General features: G+C 36.4%; 1 protein-coding gene and 1 long non-coding RNA gene across 3 annotated transcripts; both read right to left on the reverse strand.

Annotated features, from left to right (window-relative positions):
- Positions 1–6,585: 6,585 nt before the first annotated feature.
- LOC145764960 (uncharacterized) lies at positions 6,586–9,850 on the reverse strand. The gene is made up of 3 exons (XR_014288535.1): positions 9,729–9,850; positions 8,580–9,596; positions 6,586–8,410 (listed from the first exon to the last, which is right to left on the reverse strand). It is a non-coding gene; the product is annotated as an uncharacterized LOC145764960 (long non-coding RNA).
- A 2,306-nt stretch (positions 9,851–12,156) lies between these two features.
- Positions 12,157–19,799, reverse strand: LOC145764760 (uncharacterized). 2 transcript variants are annotated; one of them, XM_082576426.1, is made up of 5 exons: positions 19,637–19,799; positions 19,334–19,417; positions 15,306–19,213; positions 13,941–14,027; positions 12,157–12,447 (listed from the first exon to the last, which is right to left on the reverse strand). In XM_082576426.1, exons 1-3 carry the CDS (start codon positions 19,788–19,790, stop codon positions 19,158–19,160), a joined length of 294 nt encoding a protein of 97 aa, XP_082432552.1. In that variant the 5' UTR covers positions 19,791–19,799; the 3' UTR covers positions 12,157–12,447; positions 13,941–14,027; positions 15,306–19,157. The 2 variants fall into 2 exon arrangements, with proteins under 2 accessions (XP_082432552.1, XP_082432551.1); XM_082576425.1 differs by lacking the exons at positions 19,334–19,417; positions 19,637–19,799 and having other exon boundaries at positions 15,306–19,158.
- Positions 19,800–22,152: the final 2,353 nt, after the last annotated feature.

The following is a 22,152-nucleotide window of genomic DNA, read 5'->3' on the forward strand; positions in this document are numbered from 1 at the left end:
AGTTTAGCAAGGTGTCTGAGAGGAATGCTCCAAAGATACTTTTGACTAGGCTATAGCTTCTTGTCCACTTTTAAGCCAAGTATAGGCTATAATGATTCTTTCATCAAGGCACTCGCTCGTGTTTGATCAATATCATCAAATTAAAATTAGATTTCTTTAAAAGTTTGAGTGACAAGTTTTGATTTCAAATTAAAGTTACTTTTAATATTTTTTTTTACGACTACAGAAGGATTTCAATAATTCATTAGTTGAAGGTTTGTATAGCATTGTTTGGACTAGTAAAATGTTTTAAATCCATCTTAGGTGCCCCCACTTTTTATATAAACCCATATCTTATAGAAAGGCAGATTTCAACCCATACCTAAAATAGGTCAATTGAATTATTGGGTAGTTAGTGAACAAGGGGTTTATTTTTGAACATTTCATTATTATTTTGGTTTGTAAGGAGTCCTTAGAACTTTACCGGTGCTATTTTTTAAGTTTACTGCTGAACCATAGGCTAAGTAGGCCTACCCAATACCACCCGTCAGGTTAATGATATGGGGTTGAGCCTGCGAGAAAGTGTTGCAATAATGTAGAAAATTCACGTGTTTTTTCGGCTTTGACCTTTCTTAAATCCGCTTCTGCGTTAATGGATACACAACAGGCATGATGTAATATTCATTTGTACATTTGTACTTTCAAACAACTCGCACTCTTGACGGCCATGTTGGACGTGCGTTCTCGCGCAAGTAGCTGGGGACTCCTTGGCTAAATAAGTCAACTGATACTTCATAAGATTCTATAATAATAGCAGCAGATTTGAAGTAACCTTGTTGATTCTTACGACATTTGTTTACCAAACTTAGTGAAAGTGACAAAGCGCCTGCTTATAAAACATTAAGTACTTTAATAAGTTTAAGGGTGTCAAACTCCGGCCAGCGGGTTAATTACGCTCATGATAGACTTTTGTATGACCAGCACTTGTTATTGCGAATATGCTATTTTTTGGCGCGCAGACACAGGTAAGTCATAACAATAATTCAACTTGCAATTTGTTTTAAAACTAACGATGGCAGCACTTTTAAAACATACAGCAGCCCTGGTACGCTATCTCTTGCCAGCGAATGCAAGAACCACCTGCGGGATTTTGCGTAATTCGAAACAACGTGTTACTTCTCCCTTCTCCTTTCAACGTAGACCCTGATGTGGTTTAAGCTCACTTGCAGCAAGATTATTTTTGTCTTATCCAGGCTTATGCTCGGTAGTAAATTGAGTGAATGGGAAGGCAAAGAAGCCACTCTTTGTGTCCACCTTCAGGCATGCCTTTAAGTGTTTTGCAAAGACATAGCCACATGCTCTTGAGCAATGTTGAACCAACACTCTTTTAAACATTAAACCAGGCTTTCACCAGTCACCACTCAGCTATGCAGCACGAGATAGTTAAGATTCACTGCGACGTCGAGTGTCTCAATCGACGGCAACATCTTCTTCTCGTGCCTCTTTATCTGTTCAGTTCGGTTTGTTTTTATTTCTGGTCATTGCTGACCATTTTATTTTCTGAACTAAAAATAATGTAGGCTACTCTAAACATATCAGAGGTTTAGAAAAGGGGTCAGACAAGGATAAAAACAAATTTGCAAAAAATGCGAACGTTTGCAATGAAAAGTTGTGCATTTTCAGCTCAACATATTTGTGTGAGCAGACGTTCCCGACTATAAACTTAAACAAGAACCGCTTGAGATCAAAACTCAGAGATTCCGGCCTATACATGATGTTTTGTGATTATCCACCGCTGCTTTCGAAGCCAGACCTGACCTGGATATTGACATCAAGACGTCAGTTTCATTCTTCACACTAACACAGCTGTGGCTTATGAAGTACAGTATCGGGATGTTTCAATTTGTACTTAAATGGCAGATAACTTGTAGGCTGTACCTTGTGATGCGTATATCACAAAATGCTTCAATTTGCTGCATGGGCTATATTGTTTCTTGCATAAAACGACAACATTAATAAGCTTGTGCTTGTGTATCTTTGATGCAATATAAGATGGTCAAGGATTGTGGCCTCTCGGACACATTTGCATTATCAAACTTCGTATTTTCGAAAAAAGCTTATTATGAGGATTAACCTCTACTACTGCAATATGTACAGCCACTAAATTAGATTTGTTCGATTTGATGGTTAGAAATCAAGCATCAGTAGTTCACGTCTCTGCCAGGATTGCAGAACGCTCAAGGACAGCACTGCGTTTAGCGGCACTTATTAGTGAATAAAATATCACTGAAGTTTATGGACAGCAATTCTGCAAGGATTGCTATAGGCCAATAAAGCTTGATGATCATGCTTCCACTCCTAGTTTGGAAAAAAAGTCTTACAGTTAGGTTAAACCTACAAAACATGGCAAAAAGGGTTCTTTTTTGTCCGAGGATAAATACTCATAATAATTCTTCTTTTCAGATACGGTAACTTTGTTTGCATTTTCATCAAGGCAAGGTAGGCTACTACTGATTTCTGATCATTTATTGTGCAAAGCTATAAGCGTGCTGAATAAGATACAAACGAAGACTTGAGAAGTTTTGTATTATCGTTCCTCGAGAAAAAAGCCTTACAAGGAAGATGGGTCTTGATACTTCAAAGAAAAACAATTTGATGCAGGTAAAAGGAATAATGCACTTCCTTTCAAATATAATGTAGCCTTTCGGTGATTTTTCATGTGAAATTCAATTGGTGAAAAATCAATGGGCAAGCTATACACTACAGCCAGCTATTTAAATCGCATTTATTTTTTACGATTGTAGAAAAACAACAACAAAAAACGTTGAATTGGAAGCGTAGTGTTTAAGTAAATCTTTTGGTTGTCTCACTTTTCTAACAATTTGTGAAAAGTAAAAGTTGTGGTTTGAAAACAACTGATCGGTCATGGGCAAACCTTTTCAAAAATTTACTTTGACAAAATCTAAAGAACATTGGACAAAGGGTTGAACTAGTCCAATCATTTCACTTGGACAATCAAGCGGGTAAAGTTTTCTGATTCTCAACTAAACGTTGGAAACTGTAAATAAACGTAAAACGCAACAATAAAACTTGTTATTATTTTACCACTTCTTATTGTTAACTTTACGCTTGTTTTATTATGATTAGGCCAAAGAGCCTTTCAACCAAAAGAATACTCCAGTCCTCTATTTCCATTTCTCAGACAACATTCATTGCAATCATGTAACGGATGATACCAAAGGTGTGTACTGTAGGCGTGTGATGTCTTTATCGACCTTAGGCATACATAGGCTAACTAATAACATAATTAAATTTATTACTATAAGTATTCATATTCAGTAAAAGTAATAAGTGGCATTCGAATTATCATCTGACATCCTTTTCTTAACTTTTCCTTTATCAAGACGACTAATAAGCTGATGATTTTTATCATGCTATGCAATACGAGATTTTGACCCTTCTCAAGAGTAAACATGTAACTTAATATTTAAACAGATTTTAAGGTCGGCTGTAACTTACAAAATAACGCACTTTATAAAAAGTTAAATGTCAGAAAAACACTAATAGTTAAATCTGAAATAGGGGATCAGTCTAGAAGTCATAGCATAAACTACTTTTTATTTAATTTCTACTTTTAGTTCGCCAATTAGCCTAACTCAGAACACACTAACTAAACCCAGCTTCCGTGTCTTCAGTGCAAACTAAAGCGGATTATCAGAATTTTGAATCGGAAAAGCAATTATTCTCTGCAACTTTGGCGCCAATCAAACGGAATCACCACCACAGACGGGCCATTAAGCAAGTCACAAACAAACCACAGCCAAAATCAAATCATATTGAGATCAAAAAAGATCTTAAAGAAATGATTAGATGGAAAAGTAAAAGCAAAAATGCAAACAGAGGTAAACCGAATTAAAAAGTCAATTATTTGTCCGTTTAATTCAGCTTCAAAATTCAATAAAACTTGTATCAACTTAGACCTTTGTAGAGGCTACACAAAGCCAAATGTAGGAAGGTTGTTTCTCAACGCAGTTTAAGTAGGTCACACCGGAAGGAGTTAATGTTTCTGAAAGTTTAAACTTATGATATGAAGTTACTTATGGCAATATTGTAATAGTTAGCCCACTGTATTACATTTATTCAGCTACAATTTGAGTAGGTAAGTTTAGTTCATAATATTATTCATAAACTTAGTCTATAATGAAAAAAACAATAATATTTTCTTTGTTTCAAATCCAACAGATTAATCTATTTAAAACTTTTTGAAGGTTTTAAACAAACCTAACAATTTGTTTCCCTTGCGTAAAAGTTCTAGATCCAACTTTAAACCAAAAAGAAACGTCTTCTTATCAATCCTCTGTGGACAAAACATCATCCAACCAACTTCATCTTCATGACTATGAGAGATTCGGACAACAAAACGATCACGAAATAACAAAATCTACATCAACATCTGCGCCACACACAGGTTTAGTGCCAAGTTGCAGCAACAACTCTCTTCTATCACTTGCTACTTCTCCTGTGGCCGCTCTCGCTGAGAAACCAACTCGTCTTGGACTGTACGGTTTACCGGACCCAACTTCACAAGCGGCTGTTGAGGCACTGGCGTCAACTATTGGTGCTGATTCATCACCGAGCAAAAACCGCAAAGAAAACAAACTTTCTATAACCTTGGAAGAGTTGAAGTCTAAACAAGCAGTTCATTCAGAAAGACAAAACAGCCATGTCTTTATTAAATCGTTTAATGCAAACGCTAAAGTGACAACATTTTTCTCAGCACCGAAATTGGCACTGACAAGTGCAGGACAGATTATTGCAACAGATCACAAGGTTCGTAAAATAGGCTTAAAGCTGATATAGACTAACGCTTATTTGCAAGAAAAACTAAAACTTCAAAGTTAAAATAGCCTACATCCTATAGCCTAACATACAATAAGATCGCCAGCGATGACTCATACACCAATTTATTTTTATAGGCCCAGCGTGTTTATACATTTTCTAATAGTGGAATATGTATTGATTTCATCAAAACAAAGCTTAGCAACGGAAAGGCGCTTCATCCGGTCAGCGTTGGGGCGATGAAAAAGAACAAAATTCTTGTGACCTGTCAACAAGGAGTCTATGAGTTTCGCTACAAAAAGAAAATGGCAAAGTTAGTCAAAACAAATCGAAAAGTGTGCAGACTGAGGACTGTCAAGCGCTGTGTTTGCTTCATAAAATAAACATTATAAGCTACCGATGAATAAATTTATGTGTTAATAGTAGCCTAACTGACAATATTCGTAGCCTACTTTGTACAACTTGCTTGCGATAGTGTTTTATTTTAGGAATTTCTTTCATCAGTAGGCCGCTATCCATTTCTGCAATTAGCTATGGGCTATAAACGGATTCTTATGAGTGGACAATTAAAGACAGGTTTTATATAAAATCTGCATTTCAGAAAATTTGGATCTCAACGCTTTCCAAAAAGCTGCGGAATTGCGATCGATGCCAATAATGATAGAGTAATTGTGACCAACATCGCTCAGAGGTTAGTTCCACTACTTATGTAGGAAAAAAGGTTTATAGGATGTGACCTTTATAATACGACATAGGCTAGGCCTAATAGACAAACATAGGATAGGCCTAATATCACAAGCTCCTTTTGTAGTCTACAGCACGTAGCCTGCAGAACGAGCTTGAAATTTCGCTAAAACAATCTAATTTTCAACTCAGTGTTTAATTTATACTTGTTCAAAAACTATATTTCAGAAGTGTTTGTATGCATTCAAGCGACGGCGCTCTGCAACTCATGTTTAGAGGCACCAAAGAAAGCTGCAGTAGACTTGATGCTCACCCGAGAGCGGATCTTCGCTTGCAAACGCCTTACTTTGTTGCAGTAGACCCGAACAGTGGTAATATTCTAGTATCAGACTGGGCAAGCAACTGTGTAAAGGTTGGTTGTAATTTTTTTAACAAGGCCCTTTATCAACTAGCCTACTTTTTATTCAACTTGTTGATGCAAGCTCATAAGATCAGGTTTGAAGAAAGGAAATACTGATCATGACTTTAAACTGATTTTGTAACAGCAGGCTAGATAGTTTTTGGTGATTCTATTCCATCCTACAGTATGTGTATTTTAAAATTATTTATTCAAACACAATCATCCCTTGTAAAATTGATCATAGCTTTTGCAACAGCCTACAGTGGGCTATCTGTAACATTTTTCCTTTTCGAAATTTTAACGTTGAGTTTTGACCAAGATCTTTTGAGCTCGTATGGTAAACTATAAATGAATATGCATTGACAAAAATATCTTTTTGAAATGGCTTTGAGTAGGCTACCGTACTGCTTTTGTAGCTAACATCATCATGAAAGGACATGTTATGAAAATAAAATTGACAAAAAGTTAGATTAAACTTGTCAAGCCAATGCAATGAATGACTGACCATTGACCAACACAACAGGCTGCTTTTTAACTTGACAGTAGTTTAAAATGATCAGCAAAATTGTTTAGATCTTCAATCAACATGGAGTATGTTTGACTTTCATGAGTTGCTGTTCATCCGCACAAGATCAATTCAACAATCCGGCAGGTGTCGCGTATCAGTGGCGGCTCGTGGCCTTTGGTGATGGGGGTGCTGCAAATTGTGATGTTAAGTATGACGTCATAACGTAACACAAAGAGACGAGCGCCGAAGGCGCGAGCTTCCTAGGGGGGTCTGGGGGCATGCCCCCCCAGAAAATTTTGCACTTTTATATGCTCTAAAATGCCATTCCTGGTGTTTTCAGGACAAAAAATATAAATTTTGAGCAGTTGAAAATGTGGACTTTTAGAATGAAATAAAAAAATTGCTTTTTCTTAAAGGTTGGTGCAAAATAGGAAATCTGAAGTAATAGATGGGAACATTTTGCTCATAATATGAATATAATTTATTTTATTTTTCGTCATTAACGCGTCCGAGACCAAAACGACACTACTAACTACAATAGTCGATATAGGCCTACCAGCACGTTAATGAATGGGAAAAGGTGGCAAAACCTTGAAAGGTTTAAAACGTGCCTGAATAGAAAATCATGTAGTAGGCTATGTCTAGTTAGCACGGCCACAAAACCCAAAAAACAAAAAGTAAAAAATAAAACATAAACAAGCACAAATGTAGTAATGAATGACATCGTAATGAAAAGTGTTGAGGATTGAATTTGTCAGTTCCAATATTGATGTGGATGAGCACTAAGCAGTAATCATAATAATAATAAGATGGAGAAAGAAAACCGGACATAAAAGAAACCCATCCTCAGGCAAAAGCTCGTTTCGATGTGGCCCAGGAGAGCAGGTGTTGAGCTCTTTATATGGTCAGACTGCACACCACACAGTAGCCTAAGACGATTGAAGTTTGAGATCCAGTTTAAGTTATTGTTTCTTGTCCTGGGAATGGATGAGCTGGTAAATGATGATGTCCTGATGACGTTGATGAAGCTCTCATCTCCTGTGGTGTCGTGTCAGTTATGGAGTGTTGCGTTTGCTGTTAATATCTACAAACATAAAAGTACAGCACAAGCAGTCAACATTATTGTTAGGTAGGCCTAATCTTTTGTAAATTATTTTGGACTTCCACTAAAATCTTCACAAAAATGCAAGAAAGCCTTTCTACGTTGTCTTTCCATTGCGTGTCCATTTTGTTTGCTTAAATGTTGCTTTAGTTTGTGGACAAAAAGTGACTTTGTATCACTCTTTCTAATTGAAGAAGGAAATTCGTTCCATGTTTTTGCACCTGTGAATTCTATTGAATGCTGAGTTACAAGCGTTTTTGAGAAGTATGGAATGTTTAGAGAATCATTATCATGGTTCTTGTACAGTGTACACAGGTTGTGAACCTCTTTGACATATTTAAAACGGTTAGAGAAGCAATCTGGTAGTAAATTGTTGTAAAATTTAAACACGAAAACACCAATTTCCAGTTTGAACACAATTGCTCAATTGATATCGGGATCTTGCTACAACTATCATTGTTGGGACAAAAAATACGATGAATTCAAAGCAGACTTTTTCTCCTAATTTACAAGTAACAAGGAAGTGTCCAACAAGAGAGTGACAATCTAGCCTATACAATATACATTGGTTAAAATTATTTGCAGTATCATATATATAATATACATATAAGCACTGTTTTGTAAATAGTTACCAGTTTTAACAAATTAAATAGGCTATTAATAGGCGTAACCCGAAACATCAAAAGATTAATTAATCAGTATATACTTAACTTTAGAGGATGTCTTCTGAAGATTTGATGTGTGTCTGTGAATAAAAAAATACAAAACTGTTGCCATTGATTGTCCAGACATTTCTTTTCCCAAATTGGTGTTTTGCATCATTGACAAGTTGAACTCTCTGCTAAGTAGTGAGTTACTCAGTCAAGGCCATGGATGATCCAGCAAAGTTTTTCTTTTGCTGAAATACAATTTTATTATGATGGGTTATTTCATTACTATGAATAACAAATAAACAAAAGACACAAAGTTCCTACAGTGTATGCTGCACATGCACTATGCAGGCTATAACTAGGGTGGATACAACTTAGGTAAACAGTGGGATAAACTACAAAACATAAGTTACTTACAAATAAACTGCTCCATATCAACTGGAACCAAGCTTATTTATAGACAAAATCCATTCTTCTTGTTTTCTTTTGAGCAAAAAGGTAAATGACTTTGTGGTTAATGTCTGGGAGACAAAATTTTTTTTCTCCATTGAAATGACAGCAAGAGCATTTGGTGATTAGAGCCTTTCTTGATTGATGGTACTCCTCAGAAAAGTTTTGATTCTTTTTAACGTTGAAAAGCAGCGTTCAGGCTCTGCTATGGTCATAGGAATGGTCAGGAGGATTTTTACCAGTTTGGAAATTTCACTGAGAGCATCATTTAAATTACTTTTCTGAATAAATGTCAACAATTCAAATAACGCGGAATATTCATGCATGTCCGACCTGCTGAAGAATACTGCAAGTTCAGTTTCAAACTTTTCTTTTTCTATGATGATGGGATATGCTTTAACAGTTACTGCCACTTCATCTATGGGCAGTTTATTCTTAAAGCTATTGAAGCTTCTCTTGTTGAACAATTTTGCAGCTACTAATTGTTTGGTGAAGGAATATCTAGCCATTATGTCAACACATATGCAGTCACACACCTCCTTCGCTTCAGCCATAAGTGTTTTTGAAGAATTTTCACAGTACTTTTGAGTTTCTTATCACAGAAATTGCACTTTTGAAATTGCTTATATATTCATGTACTTTCAACACATCAATATCTCGAGATTGCATTTGGTTGAAAATCACTTCAACATGAGGCATTATTTGATGAAACAGCTGCAACCAACAGACCAATTTTTCGTTGGTAAGTTAATGCAAAATACCTGTTGCTTCTGAAATGGTATGATCAGTAGTTGATGTAGACTGTATTTCATCAAGGCAGAATTTTAAGGGTTCCAAATGTTCATGAACTTTATTAACTGTTCGTATATGAAAGTTCACATTGACAGCACCACGTTGCAGCCTCCCATGTCATAATCTATCCTTCTACCAGTCTACAGCTTGCTGCACAAGTAGACTAGCACTTATCAATCATCAACACACAGCCTGAAAATAACAATGCGATGTGGAATTAATGTAAATATGGCAGAGCCTGCTCAGCAAAATGCTGATAAAAAATCTAGCCAATTAAGAAGTTGCGTTATTCTTACAGTTACACCCCTAGATGTTTGAACTTACCACAAATCATGGTCTTCCAGTCAATTTTATCTTTGTCTTTTCATGCAGAGGCAACCGATTAAAGTTTATGCTTAGTAGATGCTTAACTGAATTATCCATTGATACTTACAGTCCAAAACTCTGTATCAAATTTTTTAAAAGGTTAAGTGCTGCTTTCTAAGGTACCCTTAGGGAAGCATTAAAAACATTATGCCTATCAAGAAGTTTTCAAATATCCAAAGCTCACAAATCTCAGTAACTACATCACCTCCTAATTAACATACAAGTCAAATACACTCTACCAGTAAGTTACCATATAACTATACCCTACTACCAAAACCATCTAGTTTTTCTTTTTCTAACGCTCAGCAAGACATGGCTAGCCTACCTGTTTTTCATTAGCCTAAAAGTAAACCGGAAAAATGACACATTCGAATTCAGCCGAGTCACTTTCAGAGTCCGCCACAACCTAGAACCAGCAAAGGTGTGAAACAGCAAAATGGTCTGCCAGCCCAGTGACTCAGCAAGTTTTAACAGAAAGCAAGTAAAGTAGCTGGGGATTTCCCATATGTCGTCATAAAAAAAGTAACATTCAGAGTTGGGCTGCAGCCCTTCAGAGTGTTTCCAATAAAAATTCAATAATAAAATAAGAAAATCAGTCAAGAAAGGAAAACGGAGCCAAAAAAACAAGAAAAAAGTAGGGATGGCATGGTTAATATGACACAGTAGCTAAAATTTAAATGTTTTTAAAGTTAGGACAAGTTTTTTCAGTTAAAATTTTAGGATTTGGATATAAAAAAAAGTTGAAAAAAAAACTTTTTCTTTCACAACTCAGGGGGGGCTGCAGCCCCGCAGCCCCTCCGCACGAGCCGCCACTGTCGCGTATGATAAGGAAAGCAACATTTTTGTGGCAGATCACGGAAAACATCGTGTGGCCAAGTTCAACAGCAACTGGGAATTTGAAAGGTTATTTAACTAACTGGACTAACCCTCTGCATCTACACCTTTCCAATAATAAAGTTACACAACTTACTGTGCATGTCAACATGTATAAAAGCAGAGGCTAACGCTGACCTATAGTAGTCTATGGCAAATTTTCGAAAGTAGTTCAATTGCACTAGGCTTGGGGTCTTCAAATAGTGGGTCGCAATACAGTTTAAACTTATTATAAACATACCTTGTTGGCAAAAATAAATACAATGTATCCTACTCTTTGATGTGCCAAGTAAGTAAGCAGGAACATAAAATTGATATTAAATTGTAAAGTATTCTGAGCAAAATTATATGTTTCGAAACGTTTGGATCGCGAAGATTTAGAATGATTTTTTTTGGGTCGTACGAACAAGTATTTGCGGACCCCTGCACTAGGCTACTGTTTTTGATGACAATTCTTTTAGAAACCTGACTTTTTGTGCTATAGGTTTGTCGCCACTGAAGAAGACGGAATGCAAAATCCGTGGTCGGTGGTAGCAAATGCGGGCAACCAGCTATTTGTGTCTGAATACTGGAGTAGAACAATCAAAGTTTTCATATACTGAAGAAAATAATTGCTAGCTTCGCATGGAAGGGCCGAATGATCATGACTGTAACAATATTTCCTCTTCTCAACAGTCTACTAAGCTATAAAGTTCAGGCGGAACTACTGTAGCCTACTTCGCGAGCGTACACAAAAGCGGTGATCAGTACTTCAATGACCAAAACTATTTTGCGTGATAACATGTGATCTCATAAATGTGTGATGTGATTGACTGCTCTACCAAAAATTAAGCCCATCGTTTAGCGCAGTTATTATTTATTATATTCGACGTTTTGGGTCAGCGCTGCATTGTGCTGTCCAATTTATTGGTTGGTGTGTGACTGTGTGGTTCAATTGCTGACTCAAAAAAAGAAAAGATGGACATCTGGAGGGTCATCGTATTATGACAAAAACTAGTGCAACTACAGCTTGAGGTTTACCGCCATATGTCGCATACCAGTTACAGCGTAATTGACCGGTCCACAAGTGTACTAAGTGTGTATTGCCAAAATAAATGTATGGAAATACGTGATATCATGTTTATTTAGCACTTATTCAGGTCAATAGTCATGATAAGGCAGCGGTAGACTTCACGCCACAGCGGTAACAGTAGGTAGCCTCGCAGTTTTTTCCTCGCTCCACATTTCAAGCAAAATATAGTATTTCATTTGATGAGAATGAATTTACGTAAAAGAAAAGTTTTCGCAGTTCTGTCAATTTTTGAAATTTGCAGTGATCCTCCAGCTGTCCATACAGAGGGAAAAAATCAGTTAACTAAGTCGTCCCTAGGTTCACACAAGAATCAATAGTCGGAACTCGGAAGCATGACACTTTGTATACTTGTCACAATGAGAACGAAATGCAAAGACTTTAAAACTATGAATGTTGAAAGAGCTGGTATTCATTCAGATTATTTTATTTTTTGTCATAAACGCGTCAAGAACGAAAGATAGCCTACTAACTAGGCCTACTAGCTACAATAGTCGATATACCAACACGTCAATGAGCAGAAAAAGATGGCAAAGCCTTCAAATTGTTCAACAAATAGTTTGAAAGCGATAAAACTACAATCAACTGACGCAGGACACAATTCGACCGGTGTTTCGAACACCCTTGCACTTTTCTATTGTTGCCACCGCGCCTTGGTGGCAGCGCTTCCATGGAGACACGTGCTTCAGCCTTGTGTACGTTAATCATTTGATGTCGCCACTTTTTTACGATCAACTGCAAAGAAATATAAGTTATAACCATTACCGATGGTTCACGCTCTCGCGATCGTGTCACTATTTTACGCAGGAACACAATCGGTAGGTTATCATTTCAAATTCTTTGGTAAGAAATCAATCGCAATCGAACCAAGCACCCAAGGCGAATCAGAAGTTGAGGCGACAATGGTCAAATTTTGCGTCATAGGAAAAGTGTGTAGTACTTTAACAACTTCTTACGACATATATTCAATTATTTATACATTAAAGTTGATTGCATTGATTAATAGTAGTGATTTTGATGCTTTCGTTGTCATTTACCAGATGACTGTCGTTGTGAATTTTTTTACAATTCTTCGCAAGACTACTGGCCTCTTAGATACCAGAATAGGGATTATACGTGAACATAAATCCATTGGTCTGATGAAAATACAGAATAAACAATAGACCTCTCCAATCCCCGGACTTTCTTTTGTTGTTTTTCTATATTGTGATATTTCTGCAAAAATCTCCTTTAAAACCCCTTTACTTTTTACCTAGTATGCTGATATCTAAATTATCTGAAAGCACTTCTTCAGCTGAAAAAGTAAAAAAAAAAATTATTAAAATTGAACAATCGGTACCAGAGTTATGACCGTTTAAGTACAGATTGTCCAATTTTTATAATTTTTTTGTTTACTGTTTCAGCTGAAGAAGTGCTTTCAGATAATCTCGATATCAGCATACTAGGTAAAAAGTAAAGGAGTTTTAAAGAATATTTTTGTAATTTTTATGAAAAGTTGTTGCTAAGCAACGGCAAATAACTTTCAAGATGTTGATCGAAAAAATGTTTTATGCATATGTTGAAATCAGCATTGAAGGGGTACTAAAAGAAAAACCTGACTTGGCGATTTTCCACGTTCTTTGTGTTTAACATGCTACCATAAAACGATTTTCAATAAAATTTTGCCCAATTGCGGTCTGACCATCATTGCGCGCGTGCTTTTGTCAGAGCTTTCAAAACCAAAATGGGCCTGAGCAGTGAAGCGTGCGACTGTACAGTCTACGTAACAAAAGACGAGCAATCAGCTGGTCACGCAACACTCGCAACAGTTGTTATTGCCGGCGATTTAACTGTAGGCTATGTATGTATGTACATCAAAACATCAGATTTCAACGTCAAAACATCAGACAGTTTGCTCAAAACCTCAGATGTTGTAAAGTGGCTTTTGTTATTGCTGTCTTTTGTGACGTATTCTCGAGCTGTGTTTGCACTTTTTGGTCATTTTGAAAATAAATGAAACATTGGACTTTGGGCCTTGCCAGCGCCATTAAAAACATTTTTTTTTCGGTAATTGTTTTTGAAATGTATTCTTGAATGTTCAGTTTACGCATTTCAATGCTTAATTCCCGTTTGAAAATTTCATTTAATATGCCTTTAAAAACCCACGCAGAAAAGTCACAATATAGAAGAAAACAAAACAAAGTCCGGGGATTGGGGAGGTCTAATAAAAATTGCAGTAGGCTACATACCAGTAGCGGTAATAGGACTTCCGTTGTTTGAATAAACATCGTCAGTCGATCGAGGTCTCCAAATGGAAATTCCGAAACAGACCAGTGCTGAAAAACCGAATGGCTGTGAAACACAAGTCTTAGCTACAATCAATCATAGCGTGGTTAATTACACCAAACTGTCAAAGGAAAATCCACGACATAGGTTGTGCTGCCTGAGCAACGCATTTCAAAGACAGATATCTATTTAGCTGCACCCAGTACATAGAAAAAAAATCAGACAATAACGTTTCAACAACGAAAATTTCACACCGATTAAGCTTTCAAAGAGATTTGTTTTGTAAAAAGGATAAAAATTCTTAAAATCATTTAACCATTGCATTGAATGAAATTGTTGTGTGCCACTAACGCAGCCTATTTAGGCAGCTTTTTCGTAGCTGTTTAAATTTAAACCTAAATAAAAAGTTGACGTTACAGTAGGCTATTATGCTTACGGATTAGATCCGGAAGCATATAAATATCCGGATTACATCAAAGTTTTGACATTATTTTCGTCGCCAGACTTTTAAAAAAAAAATTACTTTTAGCTGAATACTAACAACAGCTCCTTTTAAAACATATCAACTGGGTGATTAAAAATTAAAGCAGGGCTTTGGATCCGGCATAAAAATAAAAGTTAAAACTACTCCAGCACCGGAGCTCTCTTCTATCAGAGGATAGCTCCAGCTCCGGAGCTCTCTTCTATCAGAGGATAGCTCCAGCTCCGGAGCTCTTTCATACCACTGCTCCAGCTCCATTACCGTATTTTCTCGAACAATATACGACTTCACTAATAGTCGCCCACGATCAGTAATCAGCCCAAGTTTAAAGTCTTACGAAATAAAAGAAGCACAACAATTATCCAACAATTAAAAATACCAGACAAGAATTCTTAATTTTTTAATGGGTTGCTGTTAAATTATGTGAAATCAGCCAATAGCATCTTATGAAATTAAATGGAGCTGTCTATCAAACAACTGGCTCTAGGTCCACCTGAATTTTAAATACAGCTAGAGCTCCTTTTGAAAATGCAAAGCTCCGGGGATGGTTTAATGTATTGACAGCAAAGAGCAAACCAATAGAAATTTAGCTAGGTTTACAGAAAAAAGTTTAGAGTTTGGTCTACTCTAGACAGCGATAAAACATCTGGCTAAGTATCACTGAAGAAATTGCAAACCTTTGAGCTTATTTGCATGATTAGCAGTAAGAAATTGATCTTAGCGCTTAGCAAGCTACGATAATTTATAGTAGAACTCAGCCAGATCTACGGCCATACATCAAATGTGCAAAAAAAAAAAATAGCAAACCGATGTTGCTAGCGGTTCAACAACAAAAAAAGTCGCTTACATGCAACAAAGCTTATTCCAGGTAACCTTCTGATAGTGCCATTGTGTGTCAAGTTGGCAATGTATAGCGCACCGGCAATTACGCCGATCGTCCCAGTGACTCTGCATTCAAAGCAATCTTCTGGCGGAGGTGAAGGCCCTTTCTTTTGTGGTTGTGATGACAGAGAAAAGATATCAGACAACTTTGTCATAACTTTTAAGTTTCGTGCAACTATTGCACTGCTGATGAGAAAAATGTTGTTCTATCAAAGATACATCAGTAAAACACAAACGGACCTTCCACTTCAATCAAAAAAGTACACGGTTTTTGCGACAAAAACCTCTTTCACCAAAGTGGTCATGTCAAAATGTTTTCGCAACAATGGAAAAGTAGTTGTAATACCAGACTACTTTGAAGTTTTTGAGCATACAGAACTCACATACAGTTGGTCAAAACGTTATGGTAACTGTAGATGTCCCAATGAATGCTATAACTTTTTTTATTTACAGTTACGCAATGGAACATAAGAACTGCTTGTCATGCAGATATGTACAACAGTTTTTGCAACCAATCAAATTCCCGCACATTCAACCAATATGCTGACATATACGGAATATAAACTACCTACTCAGTGAACAAGTACATCTGTTATTTAAGCAAAACTGATGATACACCAGCTTAACTATATTAAAACTGGCTAAGTACAATGGGAAAAACTTCAACGAACATGGTGCATTCTTCCCATAAGCGACATATCATACCTAAACGTTCTTTTTAGTAACATCAGTTTTAGACCAATTCTTAGGTAAAACGCAAACTTATGTACTTTCTGCGTGTTTAACCTTTTCAATTGGGTATGAACAAAAGCCGCTGTAACCATAAACAGAATTATGTTGAAATGTGACAAATCTTTTTCACAATAAAAACACGATTAGCCAGATAATTAGACTTATTTATGTAAAGTAGTAACAGTTCTACAACGCGTGCAGATAAACTGAAAATTCCATGATCAAAGCTACTTGGATAGTCAATTCAGTTCATCATCCGTTCAGTCGGTTTCGACTCTTGGTCAGTTGGTCACTCTATGGATCACAGATGCATAAATAAAAGTAAAAGTTGTCAATTGGCATGCCCATGGACTTCTAAATAGTAGAATCTGGACTGGACACGCAGTGGACAACATGAGGCCAAACAGTTGGTACAACAGTGGGCCAACAGGGTTAGTTACTTGGCTGTTGGCCAACTGTTGTACCAACTATTTGGCCTAATGTTGTCCACTGCGTGTCCAGTCCAGATATTACTATTTAGAAGTCCATGGCATGCCACACCCACAATGTTTGCCAAGAACAGCTGCTCCATGAAACAAATTTAAATAGATTTCCATATATATACATCACTTATGGGTGAGAGAAATTACAATCAGCAAAACAATGTGAAAAACACACGTTGTTAACACACAATCGCAAAACATGTACATGGCGTAGTGAAAAAGTGAACCGATGACCGTCAATCATTATTACTGATATGTGTTTTTGTTTTTTTGCTTCTGGGATAAAATAATGTATAGGTGTACTTAGGTGTGATGCACTACTGGATCATATCAAGACTTTACAAACTGATGATGATGTACTCAGTTTCCATAGACTTCCCACGCAATACAATGTTGAGAAAAGACGGAAATATATGACAACAAAAATATTTAAAATCCTTACAACTCAAAGTAGTGGACAAGTCAAAGCAGATACTAAAACAAGATATAAATTAATGAAATGATTTTCTACTAGACTGAACGAAACGAGTGGGTAGAAGGCTTTTAAAACTCATGTTGTGTTATATAAATTAGCAAAAACTATATAGTTAGCAATGCGTAGGACAACATTCCAAAAATGGTACGGGCTAAGTTATGAACAGCCCTGCAAACCATTACAGTAAATGAGTTCACATGTTTAAATAAGAATAACAGAGCGGTAATTATTGAAATTGATTAAATAATTTAATAATAAATAAACTAATAAAACCCAACAACCACACAGCATTTAACATTATAATAACATGAAAATAAACTAAAAATTACAAACGTTTTCGTCCACTCATGTTAGCCCTTTTCAAGTAACCAACTGACTGATGTTCTACATAAATTGAAATTACGAAACTGATCTACATACACAGAAATCGAAAAAAGAAACTAATAAGAAGGAAACAGAACTTTTCTATTTCTGTGGATTACATAGGCGTCGAAATAGGGTGGGTCGGGTGAGCAGCGCCCACCCTGCCGTGAAACGAGGGTGGGCAAAATATGTTTCGCCCACCCTGTTTTCATGACACTTATGAAGTGTTCGTTACAATTATTTCCGTTTTTGTTAAACGTTGAATTATCCAAGCAACTGCAGCGCAACTTCTTGTTTTACGTTTTGTCTCTCGCTAGGTATCCGACAGAACAAGGCAATTCCGCAACAACGCTGCGTTGAAAAAAGCATTGTTGTTGCTACAGCAACTGCCACACGCTGGCAATTCCTGGTGAGAGAAAGCCACGTTTGATCTTTTCTCCAAACGGTCTCACTCTGATTACGTCACAATCAAACTTCAGTTCCGGGTCAGCGTAAGGAAATGTAACATCATAATGAACATGACAATAAAATAACCGATACAAACTAAAGACGTACTGAAACAATCGCTTTTTACAAATCTTTTCTCACAAACTTGTTGCTGGGTATAAATTGGGGCACCGCGCGATGTTGCCATTTCATTATTAAAAAATTAAACATGAAGCAAAGTCAAACATCTATTCGCGCATTCTTAAAACCAGCTTCCAAAAGGCGTCGAAATGATAACGCTGAAGAAGCCACGTCCAGTATGAATGAACGTAGAGATGACATTGATGAAGAAAGCAGTGCTTCAAGGATGGACAGTGGTGAAGTCAATGTCTCAGGCAATGCACCGGTAGTTGTAGAAGACAGCATGAGCTATGACAATCTACCTGCTCCATTTGACGTTAGCATGCTGCCGGATCAGCTTCCGGCTCGGGAAGGTTCCGTCAGCACAGTCAGCAGTCACCAGTCCGAACATTTTAAGGCAAATCCGAAGGTGCCACTTTAAACAGGTCACGAGTCATGCGCTTTTTAGGTTGCAAGGGAAAACATAAAATAAGTTTGTTTAGCAGCGCTCATAAGATCGCAAGGCGCAAGAAAGCAAACATCAAACCTATTAAAGCTTAATTGCTGCAGCGACGCTAAACGCAGTTTTCGTGAGAAAGACTAACCATTGCGAATTTGCGAACATACACATTCAATGAAATCTGTTTGAAAACTCTCGCCCACCCAGAATTCCTCTCTTCTAAGAAAAAACCGACGCCCATGTGTATGTAGATCAGTTTTGTAATTTCAATTTATGCACAACACCAGTGAATTGGTTACTTGAAAAGAGCTAACAATAACATGAGTGTTTAGTATAGCCGAAAACGTTTGTAATTTTTAGTTCATTTTCATGTTATTATATTATGTTCATGCTGTGTGGTTGTTAGGTTTTATTTGTCTATGGTTCAAGAAAATCATCTCTTTACCAAAATTGTAGGCTACTAATGATAAATGGAAACCTAAACTTTGGAATATGTCACTTATGTGATAAACTAAAACAACGTATCATTCTTGTTTCTAAGTAAAATAATTTCAAAGCCTACGGTATGCATTATGTCTTGCACAACAGAAATGATATCAGGTAATTACACTGGTTGTTTTCTCAATAAGCAATCATAGACAATTTGAAACATCCTCCACAGACCACAATCTCATAGTGCAGGCTACAACGAGCTAGAATGATTAAAGCCAATTGCATGAATCTTGGCTTTTTAAGCATAATTGAAAAATAATGCTGGCATCACTCGTCGCTATCTTTTCCAGCAGCAAGCTTTGCCTGCTCTCTTTTTTCTTTATCTAAAATAAAAAAGCAAAAGTCAAGTTTCCTCTCACAGATACAGAAGGTAAAAATATTGATCTAAGCAATGAACAAGCAAAAAAATGTTATGACATAAGACCAATATATGAATTACAAACCACTTTTCATTCTCATCAATACTTGAGTAACTTGTCCATCAGGTGGGAATGTAAGCAACAATGCTATTCCAGCACAACCAAGAGCTGCAGAATATAACCACAAAAAGTGAATTTCAGAAAAAAAATGTTTTAAAGATGAGGTCTGCCTGAAACAGCACGCCACAGGCGTGGTCTTTATAATTTTGAGGAAAAAAGCAATCTGTGACCAGCAAGAAAATTGTACACAAAAAAATTATTGACACCTTCAAGTTAAATTAAGTTATATTGAATGACCGTATGTGTATACCTACAACTTAAACTTACTAATTGTATACATAAGTCCAGGATAAGGCATGATTCTACCACAGCGTGTCAAATGAAAAGTATATCCTGCACCAGAAAACACAGCAGCTGCTCCTAATATTTCACATTCACGACACACAGGCTTTCGAGGTTTGCATGATTTGACATCATCCATTTCAAAAGTTCTTACTAATCCATCTAGAATTTCCTTGATAGTCATGATGATCGGCTACAAAGTGCAAAATAGAATGACACAATCAGGAAAAATACAAATTCTGAAAAAGTTACAAAACAACATTATCATTATTTATTTGCATCAGACAACACTGTCCACATCCAAAACAATGAAATAATACAGAAAGTGCAATGCACAAAGAACCGCTTCAAAAATAAAAATATATGCCATGAGGAAACTTTATTTCCTTGTAATGTTGCCTGACAGATTAAAAAAAAACAGCTACCACTCATCTTGCTCAAAAATCTTGGAATGGTAGATTGCTTATGTTTCACAATATATAACCTGCATAAAAGACAAGTTTCTCATCACACCAAGTTATTGCACTAACCAGAGTAGAGCAATTTGCCTTCAACTATGCACATCCAATTTAGTAAACTGTGTGCAATTCACATGTCCACAATCCACAAGAATGGATGGGAGTACTTATTTCTACACTAATCAGCGCAATTTAGTTCACATCTTACGTCACAATGTCTGGCTTTGATCTCCGAGTAATATTGATAAGGCAAGGTTGGTTACAAAATTAGATTATACGAGTAGGCTAAATTTTGGTATTACAGAAAGAAAGAAAAGGCCCAGGAAAAATTCTATAAGTGAGAATAAATATTGTGAACCTACTTGCTCTTCATCACTTTCGCTCACATGACACGCAAAAACAAACCTAAGGAAAAAAGCCTAGTGAAACGTTTGACTCTCCAAGCGCTCGTTGTTGGTATGATAAAAGCCTTTCAGAGTGACTTCGTTGAAAATTTAAAAGTCTTCTAAACCAAAGATAATTAAGCATGACGATCGACGTTAAAATTGGTGTGTCCGCCGTGAGATTCAATTTGTCCGCCGTGATAGCTGCTCAGACCAGACACGTTTGTCTGCTGTCAACAAAATCGAATTTCGAGGCCTGTCACCTATTTTGTCTCCTGAAAAAACCAAGAAAAACTTTGAAATGTTAGCGGCAAATCCGAATCAGCAACTTTGGCTCTGTTGTATTTTTTTCTCGATTTTTTCAGGGTACGAAGTGTTTAGGGGACAAAATAGGTTGCAACCGTCAAAAATAGCAGATAAAATTATTCACAAAATTACCAAATTTTATATATACTGTATATACAGTGTACATATATTATATGTATCCTATACATGACATGAAGTGGGCTATTTTTTGCTACTTTTTTGGAGTACAGTAATACTAATCCAAGATCAGTAGGCTACCATATGTTTAAACCCAACATATTAAGCCATAACATATGGTACTTGTTACAAACAATCGTTCTTCAAATCAAGCGTCACATAACTTACGCTGAATGGAATATTTTAAAAAATGTGCAGAGATTGCAACATATTTCATAAGACCTGTAAAACATTGCACCTGTAGCATAACATTGCACAAACCGTTTCAACACCTGTGAAATTACATAACAATGCATATGGACTATTACATCACAGAAGCTGGTTACGTGCGTTTGAAATATCTCAAGTCAGTTTCGTCATTTAGAATTGTCGTTTTGAAAAGTTGGTCGAATATTTAACTGTTTGCTTGGTGCTTACCAACTAGACGAAATTTCCGTCTTTATCTCAGTAGCCTAATTTGTATTGTGATGACAAGTTTTCTACTGCGTAGTGCATAAGCGTTGCACTAAATTTCGACAGCCGGTGGCTATTTTTTGCTGAAATACAATTCTTGAAAAAGACGTTTCAGAAGAGTATTCTTTTTTGGGGTCATTGCATACAGACGAACGGATTTGGGAATTTTATGTTACAACTTTCCCACGAAGATATTATGGTTTACTGCTGTGACCAATACTATCTAATAAATATTTGCTTATATACGCAAAGATTTAACATATGTTTTGGCATGTACCTTTACTGCAGTTACAGTCACTCATTATGCTTTATCTCTCTTGACAACCAACACAAGCTTATGAAAAAAATCAGTGAGGCAATGAGCGAATGATGCTGTTGACAAAACCAGCCAAAAATACAATAGCACTATGGAAAACATTATTCAAACCGAAAATAGCCTACTAAACGTACAAACAAACGCCAAACTTATCCAATTTGGTATCGCAATTACTAATATGACATTATAACAACCCTTCCAATTGGTGACCTCTTCCCCAGTTCCCAGTGTTGTCAGGTTATGTTGCAAAAACAAGCAAAAAAATTTGAAAAACAAGCCCAAAACAAGCAAATTAACACAAAAACAAGCCCAAAAACAAGCAACAAAAAACAGTCAAAATAGCAGTTAAAAAGTTGCAATATGGCAAATTTTTATAATACAAACATTCTATAGAAAAATAAAACATAG

The sequence above is a fragment of the Aplidium turbinatum genome, chromosome 2 (assembly GCF_918807975.1).
Source record: "Aplidium turbinatum chromosome 2, kaAplTurb1.1, whole genome shotgun sequence".
Classification (NCBI taxonomy): Eukaryota; Metazoa; Chordata; class Ascidiacea; order Aplousobranchia; family Polyclinidae; genus Aplidium; species Aplidium turbinatum.

Coding starts and splice junctions, on each gene's coding strand:
- LOC145764760 (XM_082576425.1), bottom strand. CDS start 15,495: ATGACAAAGTTGTCTGATATCTTTTCTCTGTCATCACAACCACAAAAG. Junction 14,028..15,305: donor TGGAATAAGCTTTGTTGCAT/GTAAGCGACTTT, acceptor TCGGTTTTTCAG/CACTGGTCTGTTTCGGAATT. Junction 12,448..13,940: donor AAGTCCTATTACCGCTACTG/GTATGTAGCCTA, acceptor ATTTCTTTGCAG/TTGATCGTAAAAAAGTGGCG.